Here is a 19554-nt window from a genome sequence, read left to right as displayed (position 1 = left end):
ATAACTTAAACTATTGTCGATGGATAAGTGGATCATTAGTCTAACAAGAATAAGAATGAGCAATAAATTCAAAGTCGAAACAAAGAGAGACTACGAGGTAGAAGCAGGGTGACTGTCCTCTAACACTTTTAAAGCCCAGAACTACATGTACTTGTTATTGAAATTTTATGTTAGTTTTTTGTACAGTTAAATTTTGTATAGTGTTAAAAATTTTCACTTCTAATATTGAAAATAAATGCCATTCATTTTTCAGTAAAGCTAATATGATACTAGCTTAGGGGAAGTATCCCTCCTCCTGTTATTGGTAATTTATGTCTGTTTCAAGTTTAACTGGCTCATTCATTTCAATTTCCGTTCATTCTACGTGTGTAGAATGTGTAGCAAACAAGTGTAGCAAACCTATTACACGGCGGGCTATAGATGACACTACAATTTAAACATCAGTAGGTAGCGCTATATATAAAGCAGGGATTTTGAAAAATAATCTCACTTATAAAAGATATGCCAATTGGAGTTTATTTTTATTTCCAGGTGCTGGTTTTTATGAAGATAAAGGAGGACTATTGACTATTTCAGTAAGGATTGCTCAAAACAGAGAAGCATTTTAGACACTACATTGAGCTCAAAATTGGTGAAAGGGCTGCACAGTACCCTCATACAAATTCTGGAACTGGAACAGCTTTCTTAAAGTCACAGTAAGCCTATTAGCTTATCCATCACTTCTAAACTTTAGTGCAAAATCTATTAGCTGAAATCCTTAATAAAATAGGCCTACTTCCTGTTTAAGTACTTGGGTAATGTTTATAGGCTGACAATGGACTATTCAGGAAGCTAAGAAACAAATCAACCCTTTTAGTCAGAATTGCATCATGAATCCAAATTTAGTACTTATTTGCATTGGAACTAAACCTTACTCCCACACCTATATAGGCTATACCAATTAAGGGTATATAATTACAAATTAGGGGATAGTGATAAAGTTCATTTCTTATTCAAATGAATACTAAAACTGAATTCAGGATGTAATTCTGACTATAGAGGTAAGTTGGAACTTTAACCCCCCCCCCTAATGCACAAATATATAGCCTACCCTGAATTAGGATAGGCCTATATAGGAGTGAGAGAAAGTTTATTTCTTAGCTCCCTGAATAATTTGTTAATATAAACATTAGCCTACCCAAATAATTTGTATGGTAAGTAAGGTAATGGACATTGTACCATAAAAAAGCTAATTTGTTGTTACAAATTTGGTTACTTGTGTATTATTCAGAACATGCTCAATGAGTGAAGTAAGTTTGTCTGAATGTAAACAGTGAGAAAATTATTAAATTTGGATTACAATGATTCTCTTGGATTGACTGATACAGTGTATCTGTGGATGCTTAAGTGGGCTAGGTTAAACCTACCTTACTAAGATCTGCCCATAAAGTTGGCATTTGTTTGAAGCTATCTTTTGAAATAATTAACTCATTTTTTTTTGGCGTTGACATTATTAGATTCTTACTAATTTCAGTTATTATAGATGGCGTTCATTTAGACGCTGAACCGTGAACGGGATACCGTGATCGGGATACCTAGTTTGTTACTCGAAGATGTCCAAAGTAAAATCGTCCCTAGAGACGTCTGATCACGAATCGTTGGAGTCTCTTACTGTCATGAATGAAAAAAGTGTTGCAGTGCTGCTGGATATGTTGAAGGACGTAATAGGGTCATTCAAAGTCCCCGGTGGCAAATTTAATGCCTCCCAAATATGCAGCAGAATCCAATATCTTCACCAACGAACAATCGAAGAGAACATTGAACTCCTCCGAATCGAAAATTCCCGTCTGAATGAAGTTGTGAATCTCCAGAAAGAGCTTGAGCGGATAAAATCGCAAAAAAATGGACAGATTTATGTACCCGCACCCCAGCAGGCGTCTTATGCCCAAGCGCTCAAGGGTCCTGAAACATTCTCTGTGATTCTGGAGCCTGTATCTGTGGAAAAACGAAACCGTATGAATTTTGACGAAGCCATGCAAGTTACGGAATCAATCAGCAGAGTTGTCAAAGGAGAAAATTCCGATTTTTCCGTGAAGAAAGTTGTTCTGGCGAAGGAAGGTAGAGTCATCTTGGAATTGGGGTCGAAAAGGGAGCTAGAGGCAGCCATGTCAGTACTGACAGAGAAAGTGTCGGACACGAAGTACAAACCGAAAGAGGTGAAAAAGCACTTTCCAAGAATGTTAGTCAATGGGGCTCCCTCCCCTCAGGTCAAAGACGAAAGTGAAAAATACCTGCTGCAGTGTAACCCAGAAATTCAGCGGATGGCCAACGAAGGGGAAAGCTTCAGGATCATCACCATTCTTGAAAACGCGTCGAAAAGGAAAGTTGTTGTGGAAGTGAGTCCAAAGATCCGCCAATTTATACTGTCCCAAAGAGGCTTACGGATCGGTTTTATCCTTGCCTCTTGCGACGACTATGTACACTTGATAAGATGTAGCAAATGTTGCTTATACGGTCATCGGAAGACAGATTGTAGAGCGGACGAAGTATGCTCATGGTGCATGGGCCCGCACACTTATAAAAATTGCGACAAGTCCTTTTCGTCCCGCCCAAATTGCCAGGCTTGCGAAAAAAACAAACTTAAGTCAGATGGGCATGCTGCCTATGAGTTAAGCAAATGCCCGGTTGCAAAGAAGTTAACTGCTCGTTTAAAGAATAATATCCAGTTTAATTGACTCAATCTCGAGATGTGAATATTGATAAGAATAACTTAACAGTGCTTCAAATTAATTTGCAACATTCTTATTCAGCAGCCCTACAGTTGCAAAAAACAATAGAAGAACTGAAACCGGATATAGTTCTGTTGCAAGAACCGTATGTAAATAAATTCTGTAAAATATCATGTGTTCCATATAGTTACAAGTGTTTCTCTAAAATTGACACAGATAAGAAATTTTTTTGTGCTGCCGTATTAGTGAAAAATAGTCTAAAAGCTGACGTACACCATAACCTCTCGTCTAATGAATGTGTGACAGTTTCAGTTTATTTGAACAGTAGAACTTTGACATTCTGTTTGGTATATTGTCCTCCTTCGGTGCAGCGATTGACAGATAATATCAGTTGTTTAGACAAGGTCAGACATTTTGCTAATTACGTTGTTGGGGGGGATTTTAACGCTAAAAGCCCTTTGTGGCTGAGTAACAGTCAAACTGACAAGAAAGGCAAGGAGCTTGAAGATTTTTTTGCTAGTAAATCATTGTTAGTAGTGAATGATCCTAGTGAGACAACGTATGGGCTACGCAATACAACTAGCCCAGACGTTACTGCTGTAGGTACTAATCTTGTTCAAAGTGTAAGGTGTTGGAAAGTTCTTGATGAATACCCTTCTCTTTCGGATCACTCGTATATTTTATTTACTTTGGAGTTTAATTTCCCCATATTTGAGACTGAAGAGCCAAGATACATTTATAAGAAAACTAAATGGGATACTTTTAGTGCTACTTTATTACGTGGAATCGATGACATTTATTCTCTACCTATGTCCTCGGTGGAGGAAATTGATTGTGCTGCTAATGAAATTAAGAATTTAATGCAAAAAGCAACTAAGGAATCGACCCCTCTTAAAAATAGTCACAAACAAAGCAAATATGCAAGGTGGTGGAACCAAGATTTGACAGATTTAAGAAAGAAGTACAGACATGCTCAAAGGGTCTATAAGAGACTTGGTACCGTTGAAAGCGAGCAAATAAAGAATCAAACACATCTAGATTATAAAACGAAAATTTTGGCAGCGAAAAAGGAAGATTGGAAAAAGTTCTGCGAAGAAAAAGCTAGTTTGGACCCTTGGAACACTATAAATAAAATTTGCAAGTTAAAAGGCTCTGCAACTCTCCCAGTTCATATTTTAAAACAAGATGGGTCGATGACAGATTCACCTAAAGAGGCTGGAGAACAACTTCTAGGTAAATGGTTTTCGTCAGATGATAATTCTAATGACAGTGTTGCTCAAAAGTTGATAAGAAATGAAACAGAAAATATCTCTAGTGAAAATCAGGATAAAATGGAACCTATTACCATGGAAATTTTACAGGATGTTATTAAGTCGATCAAACCCATGAAGGCTCCGGGACCTGATGGTATAATGAATTTTACTATAAAGAAAAATATTAATGTTTTATCACCTACTTTGTTGAAGCTTTTTAATAGTTGCCTAAAGACATCATATTTTCCTGTCCTTTGGAAACAAGCAAATATTATAGTAATTCTTAAAAAAGGGAAAACTAATGATGGTAACCCCGGTTCTTATCGCCCGATTAGCTTGTTGTCAAACATCGGAAAAATTTTTGAACGGATTATTATGAATAGATTAGATAAACTTAGTTTGGATAATTGTTGGGTTTCTAAAAGACAATTTGGGTTTTGCAAGGGTAAAAGTACAATAGATGCAGTTGACAATATGGTAAGCGTTATTGAGAAAAATAAAGAGGAAAAGAAATTCACACTTTGCCTTTTTTTTGACATTAAAGGAGCATTCGACAATGCATGGCATCCAGGTATTTTAAAAAAGCTCAAGGATAAGAAATGCCCAACTCAATTGTTAAGATTAGTGAAAAGTTTTTTATCAGATAGGACGGTATCATATGGAAAAGATGTATCCCGGAAGTTGGAAAAGTCTTGTCCGCAAGGATCAATTTTGTCTCCTTTTTTATGGTTAATCAACATAAATGACCTTTTAGAAATGGATTTTGGTGAAAATTGTACGATTCAGGCATATGCTGACGATGTCACTGTAATTTTAACAGGTAAAAATATTCTGTTTTTAGAAAATTTGGCGGAAAAAATATTTCAGAAGTTTGAAGTGTGGGCTGCAGAAAACAAACTTACTTTCGACCAACGTAAAACAGAAGCTGTATTGTTCACAAACAAACACAAAGTTCCTGTTGTAAATCTTTTTTTTGGAGGAGAAAAAATTAATATACAACAAAAAGTCCGTTACTTAGGAATTATTTTAGATAGGAAACTTTTATGGACTGATCATGTCTCTTCCCGAGTTACTGCTGCAAAGCAGTATTCGACGAGACTCCTTTGTGCAGCGAAGATGACATGGGGTCTCAAACCACAAGCTTTAAGAAAATTATATAAATCAGTTATAGAAAGTACAATTTTGTATGGGGTATCAGTTTGGTTTTCAGCTCTTAGAAAGAAAAATATTTTACAAATGCTACAGTCTGCTCAAAGAACTTCAATGATAATAATCTCAAAATCTTTCCGTTCTGCCCAAAATGACGTAATTACGGCCATTGCTGGGGTACTGCCAATTTCTTTCCGAGCGACTGAGCTAGCGACATTGCGCTATGCGAAAAAAGGCCGTCCAAGTCACTGGCCAAATTTCACTTCTCCTGAATTCCCCCTTTCTAAACGCTCATCCAATCATAGTACTTTCACTGATGAATCATTAGTAGATATCTTAGGCCTTTCGACAGTACGAGAAATCCATACTTCAACCTTTCATATTAATAGAAAGGCATTGAAAAATATACTTTACGGACGATGGTATGAAGAATTTAAGAATAAAGTTAGTTCTTGGTCAATTCGCTTTTTTGCTTCAACAGAAGATTTATTAGCTGTTTGCAAAGTTCAGCCCTCCTACCATCTAACGCAGATTATTACGGGTCATTGCAGGCTAAATTTCTTTCTTCACCGAATAAACAAAATTGATACGGAGTTGTGCCTTTGCGGTGTAAATGAAACTTGTTCCCATTTTCTTTTTGAGTGCCCTATTTATGCTCGTGAACGTTTAGAATTAATATTTCACCTTAATAGTATCAATGTTCCTTTTCCGTTTAATCTTGATTTGATTTTTAAATTTAGGAATGTTAGAAATATTTTACTGAAATACATAAGAAAAACTAAACGTTTGGATTTGGGGTTATAATCTTATTTTTAAAAAAAAATATGTGGATTTTTTTTTTATGTCTGATAACGGAATTCATTGTGTATTATTTAGTTTGTCCTTTTGTTTTTGTTTTCTCTTGTTTAGTTAGATTGTATGTACAAAATTATGTGTTTTGTAGTTTATTTTAGATGTTTAGTTTTGTCTCTTTGTTAGTCGTGAAATGCCGTAAGGCTAATTTTTTTTTTTTTTTTTTTTTTTTCTTTTTCTTTTTGTCCATAGTGTTTAGCTTTAGAATAGAAAGTGAAATACTTTTTGTAAGTTGAATCACTAAATAAATTCATCATGCTCAATGAGTGAAGTTAGACTAGGTTAGGTATAATTTATCACTATGCATTCCTTCTTGTAAGAGTATAAAGTTATGTTGTGTCTATTGATGCACTGTTTTGCTGTGGGCAACAACCCCTTATCCTGGAAAAATATAAATGCCTCTTTTTCAGTTTTTAGCAAATCCCAAATCTTCATTTCAATATCCATGTTCAGACACTATCTTCTATCACTATGCATAGCAAACTAAATTGAGTTTTGTCTTTGTGGCTATGAAACCAGTTTTTCTCTTAAAACATACCTGCATAGTAGTTTGTTCCAAATTTGTGCTTTTTCTGTTTATTTTGTTTTCTATAATTCTATAATTGACATAAGGACAAGGTGAGCTCACTGTTTGATTCCCTTTATAAATAATTTTGGAGACCATGCTGGCTAATCATGACAAAATAAAGAAATTGTAAAGAAGATAGAAACAGAGACAATAACAGCCAGTGAAAATCAGAAGAAAAACTATGTAAATATTTGAGTTGAGACCTCCCATCAACTGTCCTCAGTGCAGAATAAGAAAAAAGTACAAAGAACAATATAAAAACCAAACTTCAAGACAAAGGCTAAAACGAATTCCATAACTGACATAGGGACAAGGTGAATTCACTACTTGACTCCTTTTGTAAGTAATTTTTGAGACCACACAGGCTATACACTTTGTTTTTATATTGTCGTTTGACTTTTATCTTCATTTTTTTTTAAATTCTGCACTGAGGATGGTTGATTGGAAGTCTTGACCAGATTTTTGGATAGGTTTTTGTCTGTTTTTTTACTAGCTGTTATTATCCTTGTTTCTCTTTTCTTTGAGATTTTTTTTCATTTCGATTCCTTTTTTATGCTCTTTTTACACAGAATAATCATTCCCCTAAAAATACCCTCCTTCCCTGATTGTAAGAAGACACCCTAAAACAAAAAGAGACACATTTTAGATTGCTAATTTTATGCTCATTTTTGTAGTTTTTTTTTATACTTTATTTGACAATCCATCCCCAGTCCTTTTCTAATATCCTCATATAGCACCAGACTATTCAAAAAAAAACTAACCTAAAAATTGTGTATCTCTAACTTTATGATATACAACAGCAAGTATCAACAAATTATATTTCTTTGTTTTTCCCATTTTTATCTGTTTTAGAATCAGGTTTTCATCAAATATTATGTTAGCTATTTCTACATACCTTAAGGCTATATGAGACTATTAGAGGTGGGAGGGGGGCTGGGGATGAATTGTCAAGAACACAAATAAAACAGTGAAAATAAACATTAGATTGGTGATCTGAAAATGTATCTATTTTTACTCTAGCATGTTCCCTTCTGAAGAGCTGCTATTTTCAAACTTTACCGTTTTTACCGTTTTAAGTCCCAGGGACTTCTTGTTGTCAGGTTCTAAGCAGGCTTAAGTGCTTCAGTTTAGACTTGAGAAGATATGTTGGTCCCTGTTCTGCACTGGTATCCGGGATCATTGCTTTTCCTGAGGCCAAAATAATTTCAAAGATTTAAAGAACATAAAAATTGGAACTTGGAATGTTACAACGTTAAAAACTGATTATCGCATTGACATTTTGACTGACAAATCCAGGTGGTTTGAACTGGATTTATTAGGAGTTTCAGAAACTCATATCCCAGGGGTAGGAAGCATGAAATTAGGTGACATAGAATTTGTTTAATCAGGCAGGAATGATGGGGTACATATACAGGGAGTAGGGCTCATGATGAATAAGGAAGCTGCCAAGTCTTGTTTAGGCTGGGAAGGTATTAATAATATAATACTAATTGCTCATTTTATGACTAAAAAGTTCAGGGTATCAGTTATAGTAGTATATGCCCCTGTTGAACCAACTGATGGAGATACTAGTGACTCAGATGAATTTTACTTACAGTTACAGGAGCAAATAGACAGGGTACCAGGTAGAAATATGGCGTTTTTGCTAGGAGATTTTAAAGCCCAGGTTGGTAGAAATAGGGATAGATGGTATTCTAGCCTAGGTAAATTTGGTCTAGGAAAAGAAAACAGTAATGGCTATAGACTTTTGCTATTTTGTAGGTATAACAACCTAGTTATAACCAATACAGTGTTTGGTCACAAAATGGCCCATAAGTTGACATGGTATTCCCGTGATGGTAAGACAGCAAACCTTATTGATTATGTTATTGTAAACCGAAGACTGGCAGGAACAATACAAGATACTAGGGTGTATAGGAGTGTTGTTATTGATGTTAAAAGTAAAGATCACCATCTAGTATTGTCTAAGGTTAATTTAAAGCTGAAATTTTGGAAGGGTAACTACCTCCTGGAAAGTTATAATGTTGGTAGACTCCAGGATGAAAATTTGAGAAAAACTTCATGGAACAGTTGAATACTAAACTTGAGAGTTTAAAATTTGACAATGCAGAAGATGGATGGAAGAGTTTTAGAAAAACAATTTGTGAAGTTGCTGATGGTGACTTAAGGAAGAGTGCTAAGACTGCAACTAGGAATATTAGTGAAAAAGCTTTAGGTTTAATAGAGAGTAGAAGGGTTTTGTACAAGAATTATCTGAGTGATAGGTTGTATGAAAACAAAAGGAATGTAAAGAAAGTGGAGAAAGCATTAAAATATGAACTAAGGAGATGTTAAGTGGAGGCCATGGATAGAATTGCTGAGGATCTGGAAGATGCAACTAGACGGCATAATAGTAAAATATTATACTGGCATGTTAATAAATTGAAAGTGAGTTGTCAATCCGGACTAGTCCCAGTTAAAGATAGAAATGGGGCCACAATTAGTGATAAGGAAATAGTTAAAGAAAGATGGGTGGAACATTTTGAGAATGTGCTAAACTGAGATACAGTTGCAGGAAAAGATATAGATGAAAATGAAAAGTTTGTGATACCTTGGATGTGAAGGAAGATTTGTTTAGTGAGGAAGAATTAGCAACAGTACTAAAAAAATTAAAAATAATAAGCCAGTTGCTGATAGTGTGATAAATGAGTTTCTTAAATATGGTGGCTCTGAGGTTAGGAATAAGCTACTGAAGATTATGAACAAGATTTTTGAAAAAGGGGAAGTACCTAATGATTTTTGGAAAACCTTAATTAAACCACTGTATAAGAAAGGTGACAAGAGTGAGTGTCATAATTATCGAGGCATTAGTCTGGTCTCTGTAGGTAGCAAATTACTGAGTAATATGATGCTTTTTAGACTGAGAGATGCTGTAGACAAAGTTTTAAGGGAAGAACAGTGCGGTTTCAGAAAAGGTAGAGGATGTGTCGACCAAGTTTTCACTCTTAGGTTAATAATTGAGAAGTCCCTTCGTTGTCAAACACCTTTGGTCCTCAGTTTTATCGATTATGAGCAAGCTTTCGATTCTGTTGATAGAAGAGCGTTAGCAAAGGTTTATACTTATATGGTATACCAGAAAATACCTTAAAGTGATTTGTGCTATGTACAAGAATAATACTGCTGCGGTTAAGGTAGGAAATGAGGTTAGCAACTGGTTTTGTATTAAATCAGGAGTTAAGCAGGGTTGTGCTCTATCCCCCTTTATATGGATCATTTTGATGGAATTCGTTTTAAGGAGCACAGGAAAGGCAATTGGAGATCACGGAATCAAATGGGGAGGAAAACGCTCCTGGACTTAGATTATGCTGATGATTTAAGCATATTAGATGAAAGTGTGAGCAAAATGAATGAATTTTTAAAGGTTTTGCGAGTTCATGGTGCTAGAATAGGGTTGAAAATTAATGTGAAGAAGTCTGTCCCTTAGGCTACGAATAAGTGAAGATGAAAAGGTGACGTTGGGTAACAAAAGATTGATAAGGTGGACAGCTTCACTTAACTTGGTAGTATTATTAGTAAAGATGGTGGGAGCAGTGAAGATGTTAAAAGTAGAATAGCTAAGGCTCAGGGTGTTTTTTCACAGTTAAAAAAAGTTTGGAACAATAGAAAGATAAGTCTGCAAACCAAGATTAGAATATTGGAAGCTGTAGTGATGACAGTGGTCAAATATGGCTCTTAAGCATGGTCGCTTCAAAAAGCAGATGAAAATTTACTAGATGTTTTCTAGAGAAATTGCTTACGGATTGTTTTGGGCACTCGGCTGACTGACCGTATTTCAAACAATAGGCTGTACGAAAAATATGGTTCAATCCCGCTTTCTCGGGCTATAATGAAAGAAAGGTTGAGATAGCTAGGCCACGTTCTGCGGATGAAGGATGACAGATTGCCCTTTTTGGCCAACCGTCTGGGGCTACACGGAAAGCAGGTCACCCTTGTCTGGGTTGGGAGGATGTCATAAATAAAGATTTAAAGGAATGTGAACTTCCTGGGAGGGTGTAAAGAGGGAGGCCTTGAATAGATTATGTTGGAGAATGAGCGTGCGAAGCCGTGTTTGCCTCAGGCGGTTTGGTGCTGTAAATTTTAAAAGAGGTAGGGGGGAGTAGGAATCAATTAAAGTGTTTCTCTATTCAGCTAAATTATACATTCCCATATCTAAAGGCACATAGGTGGAAAAGGCAAGACAGGTCATCATCAGCCCCGCCAGGAAATTTATTTGGGGTGGCAAATACTGCTAGGAACTTAGTTTTCAGCAATGTTAAATAGTAATATTTTTCTATTTATATGAAGTACTTCAATGTATTTAAATGAATGTATGTAATGTATTTATCGCAGAGGTTGTGATGACTTCAGTTATGTAGAAGATCAAAAGTCTCACAGAATTTCCATCCATACAAACAATGATATTCCTTTTTATCCACACGTAATTCTTTAGTAGTAATAATAACAAGGACTTTTCGCCAAAATTACTATTGATCGTCAATTTTTTAAGGATATTCAAATTTTATCCAAAATTGAAATTGCAAGTTTAAACGTAGGGCGATACTAATGAACGTACGATTATTTATTTACACATTTTAAAAGCAATTAACCAGGAATTTAAGGAACCGGTACCACAAATTATATCTTGGTTAGGCATGGATATGATTTGGAAAACAATGTGAAATTAAATAAAAAAAAGAACTTTTCAACTGAAAGCACGGAACAAATTTGGAACCTATTTGAAGAGAATATTTTTTTATGAAGGGGGCTGTCTGCTCCTTAGCTCCCTACTCTTTACTGTGGAGTTTGGCATTTTAAGATTTTTTGAAAGCTCTGAAAAACTTTTGTTTAATGAACAAAGTGTTGAGAAGGGCGCAGTCCCCCTTATATAAAGAGTAATTTATATTTATTTTAAGTTTTAAAACTGCTCTAGTTGAAAAACCTTTTGTATTGGTTTAATTACATTTCAGGAAACTGTAAGGTTTTATGAATACATTACTTTTGGTAGCAAAGAAAAAACTATTAATGTTTCAAGGATCTCTTTTTGGATTTTGATGGATATTTAAACAGTTCGTGGTAACGAACTGTAAGTAAGGAGCTACCCGGCGCAATAGTAACCGAGCTTTAAAAAACAGAATTTTGATACCAATAGAAATATCAAAAGAATTGGCTTATTATACTGATTCCAAATATATACTTACCCATCCAAAGATACGAACCTGATAAAAATTGTTTGATTTTCGAAAAAAGGGGGAAAGACCCCCTAGAAGTCATAGAATTTTAATTAAAAGTTTGTCAATTTGGTCAATTATTGGTGCCCTTGTCACATTGCCCCCCCCCAAGGTTTCACTCTAGATCTTCCGCCCCTGATCAGTTTCTTGTAATTTGCTATGAGATCCCAGGTCTTTGCAGACACCCGCTGTTGCTTAACCGGGTTTCTTTAGCTGTAATCCGTGTAGTTTTTGCAAGTCGTCTCTCAGGCTTCCTCAACGTCTTTTGGGATGTCATCGAGGGCTTCAATTTTAATAGAAAGTTTTATATAAAACAAAGATTGGACTTCCTTGTCACTTATTTTGCTATATCAAAACTACTGTATGCACGTCTTCTGTTTCTGATTATTTAACTTCAGTTTCAGTGCAGTGGCTACCAGTTCGTGATCTCAACCCATGTCAGCACCTCTTAAATTTCAAACATCTTTTAAGCTCGTCCGCCACCTCTTGTGAATTGGTCAATGCTCGATTTGATTTTTGATGGTTCTATCCGTGTATTTCCAAGTGTATTTGTGTATGTTTTTTTGTTGAAAGAGTATATCACCAATTCGCAAATCGTTCAGCATGGCAAAGCAGAAAAGTCGACCAATATTTTCGTTTATACTACCAAGTCTGTGATGTTCTGTCACTCCAGGTCAGTAGGATCTGTCTTGGCCAACTTTTGCAACACGTTTCCTGCAACACAGGTGACGTTGTGGAGAAGATCAAATTTATCACTGACTGAAGGTCATCATAGAACTCATCTTTAATGGTGTCATCTTTATCATTGTGGGTGCAGAGTGCACAATCAAAGACAATTTAGCGTATAAGAAGTATATCTTAAGTACAAAATTCGTTTATTGACCAGTTTCCATGGGCATAGGGTGTTCATAGCCTAATATTGTAATACCCTGGTGTAATACCCTAATAGGTGTAATACCCTAATATTGCTGCTGCAACTTCGGCAACGCGACTCTCAGTTTTTCCGCTGTATACAATTAAATATCGCGGTCAGCTTTGGTTTCCTTCTTGTCGCAGCCTTTCCATCTTGCTTTTGAGCTGTCGACTATGTCAAGTTCAAACTTCACGAATTTATGGAGGACTTGTTTGGTTTTTGACACCAATGACATGGTTTTGACATTCCATATGCCAATCTAATGCTTTGTTCGCGTTCAAAAATTTTTTTCTGGGGGCTTACATGAGTTGTAATCAGATCGAGGATCCGTGGCCTATTGTTGACGTTTTTTTAGCGGGCTTTATTTTATGGGGATAGCTTGCTATGCCAATGCCCATCCCTCCTTCTTTTCCAGGCTTAGGACTGTCAGAAGGGAATCAAACAACCATCTTGAGGTGGAGTTATGATCAGATTTAACTAAATTAGCTGTGCTTATTTATTTTTACTGTTTGACACTACTGACAAAAGTTATATACTGCCCCAAAAACATAATTTTGTAACAACCAAAAGAAAAATATTGCAGAATTATAGTTTTCAGGTATAAATATACTCAAAATGGGTCCAAGGAGTAGAAAATTATTCAATTTTTCGTCCTTGGTACTTTAAGAGAATGTGAGATAAAAAATATATATTGTAAGATTTAGTACCAAGTTGATAGTTTGATAGTTTTTCTACGTAATATTTTGATTGCCCATGCACTAATGAGTTCCGAGTTTTATTCAACAATAAAACAATCAAGAAAGACAATACTCTTATTCCTCCTCGAAAGTATCCATGGCCAGGGATACAAGGGGGATAAAAAAACAACCAAAAAAGGATCAATCGTCAAACAACATAAAAGATTAAAAAAAAGGACCATGCCTAAGCCCTGGGAGTCAAGTGCAAAAAAGACCTTCATATATCATGAAAAAAAAACTCATGTGACATCAACTCCACAGAGGGAAAAGGAAAAAAAACCTTTAATGTTTAATTCTTAACTAAACGTTCCTTAAGAATCCTTTTAGAGGGGCATTTCCGTGCTGGGAATTCCCAATATACTGTTGAAGTGCCTGTCCCTGTGATTTCTTTCCATTATTTAAAACAGTTCCAATGATTATATATACCAGTTCTTATTTACAGGTTAAAGTGAAGACAAATATACCATGATCGAGAAATCTGAACCAGGTGCTGCTCAATACGGCAATTTCATTAACTATTATCAATTCAACCCAGCCAGTAATAGAATGACAGCATTGTCAGATGAATTTTGGACTAACTTGTCCAAAAGATTGCCAGAAAATGTCTGCTGCCTAGATGTAGGGTGTAATTCAGGGGTATGTTAAATTCTTTAACAATGGGCTACTGTTTTTGGTGCTAATTAGGTACAAGTGTAATTTATATACCACACATGCTAGGGGCCCACAAAGCAGTTATGTTTTGAGGAGGGGAGGATTTATTCATTATTAGGGTAGTTATTATTCACCTTTATGCAAACTTGTAGAACAAAAAAAGTAACAAAGTTACAGTTGTTGAAGGAATACTTATGTTTAACTTAAAATTTTTGTGACATATAACAAGAATAATGGATTTCGATGTAGATTAAACAGTTATATACATTCGTAAATATTTATTTATTTATTAATTTTCTTTATTTCCCTCAAAAAATGAGGATTAAGCTACAATATAAATATAAAGAAAAAACAAATGATAACGCTTACAATAAAAAATATCAAATATTGATCAAACACTTAAAAAGAGAAAAAAAAGATACAAAAACACTTGCTAAATAATTTCGCCTGTAAATCATCAAGAGCCAGAACTGTTACTAAAAAATGGAAATAAATTGTGGCCTAAAAGGATAATTTTCGCCTTGTCTTCAAATGTTTCATATTTTTTCTTTATACAGACTACAGGATCCTTCACTTTAAGCTTTAAAACAATCTCTGTGTTGCTAAAAGAAAGGGGGAAAACAAGTAAAAGTTTGCAAAATTTAAAATGAGAAACTTTGATGGGCGAAAGATCAGAAGGTCTGAAATTATGGAAGAGGAGGGATGGGAACAATACGTGAGGCAGAGCAACAGCGCTATACATACGACCAAGGACGTCTCGACGTAAAGACCCCGAAAACGAATTAAAAGACCAAATGCCTTGCGTAGTTTCATCTGAACATGCTGAACCAGGACTGGTTTAAAATCTCTTTTCGAAGCAGCATAAGGTAATCCCAAATAAGTGACTATTGGTGACGACTGGAAAATAACACTATTGCCGCAATCGAGAGTCGCACTGACATTTTCCTAAACAATTTACAACCAAAAATTGACATTTTTCAAAACTGATAGAAAGGCCCAAAACCTTCTAAACAATTAATTAAAATATTAAAATTAGAAACAAGACTAGACTTGGAGCGGCTTAGAAGGATAATGTCATCAGCATATGCAATGTAAGACAGATTTTGAGATAATGAAACAAAAGAGCTGGAAAGAGAATTAAGGGCAGTAGCTAAACATGAATTGAATATATAAGGAGAAATAATTCCTCCTTGTCTAATTCCTCTACCCATTTGAATTAAGTTGGACTGAGATAAAGACGAACGCGGACAAATACGGATCTTTAATCCAGAATTCCAAGAGCGAAGGACTCGAATGACAGCTAGGGGCAATCCAGCATGGATTAAAGCGAGCAGTGCAGATGTTTGAGAAATGTTATCAAAGTCCCCTTTGATGTCAACCAAGAGGGCATATACCGGTTGACCAGAGATTCTCGCTTCTTCAATAACTTTGCTGAAAGATGCATGGACGTGGTCACATCCCAAACCTCTCTTGAAACCAACATGATTAGAACCAATGTCGAGAATTCCAAGAAGATCCTTCAAACACAAATCAAACACTTTCCCAATCATAGAACCCTTAGTAATTGGCCTCCAGTAACTGCAAGATGACAAGTCTTTCTTCCCGTTCTTAGGAATAGGCGTAACTATGCCAATATAGAATGGCGATGGTACTAAACCAGTAGTAAGCAATAGATTGTAAAATGCCAGTAGAGTAATAAGAAAAGAAGAAGGAGCAAGTTTGAAGTGATTGGAAAATACGCCATCATGATCCTTATCCGACTTTAACGTTTTGATAGCTTTACATAACATATCCTCAGATATCCTGTAATCAGTTGAAAAATTCTTCAACCTTTCATCTAATTGCAACACAACACTGTTAGAATCGTGCGAAGTCGACAACTTAGAAAAGTGATTTTCCCACTCTTTTAGCGATGGTGTGGAATTAGTATCAGGCATGTTAGTCCGCCTATTGCCTCGGAAAACTTTCCAAAGGAGATTCTTGCCTTTGTCCTTATCAATGTTTGAAGATACTTGGCGGAGCTCCGCTTGGAATTTTGGTCTTTCTCTTTTTCATTAGCAAAAAAGCTGGATGTGAGTCTCTAGGTTTACCAAGCGCCCGCCATTCCCAATACGCTTGTTTTGCCGCCTTATTAGAATTTACCAAAAAAGGATTATCCGATCCGATCAAAAAATTTAGGAAGCTTATTACCTGAAACACGAACTGCGAAAGGACGAGAAGGCAAAGGGGGTAAAAGGAACTGAAGCGGCATGTGGTCACTAACGGGAAAATCTTTGATTGCAATAACCACAGGCAAAGGATCATTTGGGTTAGAAGAAAAAAACATGATCAATATTAGTTGTACTACCACTCCATTGAATATAAGTAAAATCCTGGGACTTCTTTAAAACAGAAAAATTTGGAAGACAAGACGATAAAATTATATCCCGTTCATTCGCTATGTTTGGATCACGGTTAAAATCACCTAAAATATACGTATGCAAATTCGACTGTAATCTAGAGACAAAACGACTAAGATTAAAACAGCATTGAGTAAACGCATCAAAAGAAATATCATCATGGTAATCAGTTGGAAAGTAACAATTAATTAAAACTACGTTTGAAAAACTACAAGCTAAAAAAATTTGCATCAATTGCTAGAATAATTGCATTAAAAGACTTGGGTAACATAGTAGCTAAACCACCGGGGGGACGCCCACCAGTCGCCCTAGCGGGAACAGCAAAAATATCATGCTGAGTAGACAAACTAGAAAGCAGATTCAACGAATGATTAAGGAGGTGTGTTCTTGAAGACATAATAACGATGGTTTTTCATTCAAAAAACCATGAAGTACAGGTAATTTCCCTAACACACCACTTGAATTAAAGGACGTAACACGAAGTAATACATTCATTTACAAAATTTCTTTAAAATCGGACACCTAAAGCTGTAAACTGGATAATCATTCGAGCCACAACTGGCACATTTAACTGGCGCTTGACACGGGGAGTCTTTAGTCGAAATGCGATTACCGCTACATTGGGCACATTTGAAACATTCAGATTTATATTGATTTTGACCCTGGTTAAAACTTTGACATGTAATACAACGCATAGGCTGAATACGATCACGTTCTACTCGGAAAAGCTCATAACCCAATTTGATACCATGTGTGATGTAAAAGTGCAGGTATTCTTCAATCTGAAAAATAACTCTTAGAGTTTGCGATTTTGCCAGCCGATTAAACTCGGTTATACCCGGAAAGTCCGATGTGTAGGCACTAACATCAAAATCAATGTCAACACTTCTGATAATTCCAAAACATCGCCGAGGCTTGGAAGTTATTATGCTTTCAGGAAAATTAACCTTTAGATCACAACTGAGCTTCGATGCATCTTGACATGGTACCGATACCATAACACTAGCCTTAGTCGCTTTAACATAACGAATATTTGCACACCCTGTCTTATCAAGTTCTTTCTTACGGCAGACAGAATCTTTCAGTAGTAGAGTGGGTGGTTTTTTTTATCACTATGGTCTCTAATAGAACAGTCTTTAGTGGGAGAGGCGGCCATTCATGGGAGGCACAGTAAGAGGATTGAGATCATGAGCATTGTCAGGCGTTATTTTTTTCTCCAAATTAGATTCGATAGGGTAACTCGTTGCACCAAAAAAGCCTAATTTATAGCAAAAAAAATTACTTCATCTGGAAATTATTCAGTCTGAGCTACTTGCAAAGAAATGAGGATATTCATTGCTACCATTTTTTTACAACTATTTTTTTTTGAAAATTAGGTGAATTGTATGAAAATATAGGAAATAACAAGAAAAGGCCTATAAACCTTGAAATGTCAAGGCAATGACACTAAGTGCCATATGTCAAGTCTGAACAGACTAAAACCATTTTTGTAAATTTTATTTTACTTTACTTTTTTTTTTTAATTTTGAGATTTGTTTGTTTTTTAGATTTTACGTCTTGCCAATGAGGAACGTCTATGATTTCGATTAAAGTTGAATTTACAACATTTATTTTTAATATCTATTTTTTTACAACCCAATTTTCAAAGATCAAAGGCACTTGGCTTTTTGGAGTATTAACTCATACCTTCAACTCCTGCAAGTATGCTTTTCATGGTCTGTTCAATTCTCTCAAGTTCACATTCAGGACTTTACCCTATAGAGACTGCTATCGGTCGCCCCAATTTGAGGGCAGATGTGCTTGCTCGCTGAATTTTGAAAAATACCATTTTTTGGTATCAATGTTGTAAAATTTCCCTTTTTGCTATTTTCAGTCGAAAGAAAACAACAAAAGTGCAACCCTTAGTTTTTTAATGATATATTTTGGCCTCCTCCTACGTTTTTTCGAATTAGATGTACCACTCGTTGCTATAAATTTTGTAATTCATCTTTTACTAGAGCTGTTCATCATATTTTGGCCTGTGCATATGGTTGCCTAAGGTGAAGTTTAAGCCCCAAGGATAGCATCATGGGATAGTCAACCAGTAATTAACCTATTGGGTAACTTAGAAAAGCGAACTGCAGCTTTTTTCCTTTATTAGGAATTCTTATTTTGAGGCAGTAGGTCTCTATCCTAGAATATGATAAGGCATCTTTGAACATCTATTTTAAAAGAGTACGAGAAGAGACTTCAGCAGATAAAGTGAAGTATTAATCAACTTTCGTCAGCAATTAAAATCTCCACTTTCTAACATTAAAGAGCAAAACACTAGCAGATATTAATAATTAATAATAATAATTTATTGTTACCCACTTGTTTTGACAATTTAAGCGGAGTAAAGACATTAAGGAAAGAAAAACAGAATAACACAAACAATACAATAATACAGTCTAATCAAAGGGTGGTAAGGATCCAAGCGTTGACAGGCCTCAGCACCTAATCTAGCATAGATTTTTTTTATAAAGAAAAATAATATCAGTGGCACAAAACTTTCAGATAATCTTCTGATTTCTATAAGATCGTGGCAGATCCAATAGATATTTACAATAACGAAAATACCTTGAAAATTTATACCTTTATTACTCTTATACCTTGAAAATTTTGATTATTAAAAAACGGGCGCAAACCGGCCAGAAACAATATAGAATGATCGCAATATATAGAATAAAGCCTGTCATGAAAATCTGCCTCGGTTCGGGACAATTTTCGCGTACCCAATTTTAAGTTTACTTTTAATATCATTAAGTCCACAGGATCGAAAAGCCGATAAAGATGAACAAATACACTAACTCGAAGAAACAAAATCGAGAAACCAAGCCACTAAATCGAAGAAACAAGCTTAACTGAAAAATAACCACAATCAAGATCACTACTTTGATGCTTAGCATTAAAAACTAAATATTCACATTTTTCAGTATGAAGTTTGAGGCCGACTTCCTCAAAAGGCTTAGAAACAAGCTGGGTCGACTTAATTAGGCTAGATTTAGTGCGGTTGATCAAAAGTAAATCATCTGCATATGCAATATACGAAAGATTAGT

The 19554-nt window shown here is 35.5% G+C and overlaps 1 protein-coding gene across 1 annotated transcript in view; it reads left to right on the top strand.

The window, feature by feature from the left end:
- Positions 1-467: 467 nt before the first annotated feature.
- Positions 468-19554, top strand: part of LOC136028343 (pre-miRNA 5'-monophosphate methyltransferase-like) — a 31667-nt gene continuing 12580 nt past the window's right edge. The window contains exons 1-2 of the mRNA XM_065706128.1: positions 468-695; positions 13869-14062. Coding sequence (XP_065562200.1) covers positions 13892-14062 — 171 coding nt within the window. The 5' untranslated portion in view covers positions 468-695; positions 13869-13891. The remainder of the gene's footprint in view (positions 696-13868; positions 14063-19554) is intronic.

This window comes from Artemia franciscana, chromosome 6, assembly GCF_032884065.1.
Source record: "Artemia franciscana chromosome 6, ASM3288406v1, whole genome shotgun sequence".
NCBI classification, from domain to species: Eukaryota; Metazoa; Arthropoda; class Branchiopoda; order Anostraca; family Artemiidae; genus Artemia; species Artemia franciscana.
Note: the sequence above shows the minus strand (reverse complement) of the source record. Positions and strands in the feature narration are given on the sequence as shown.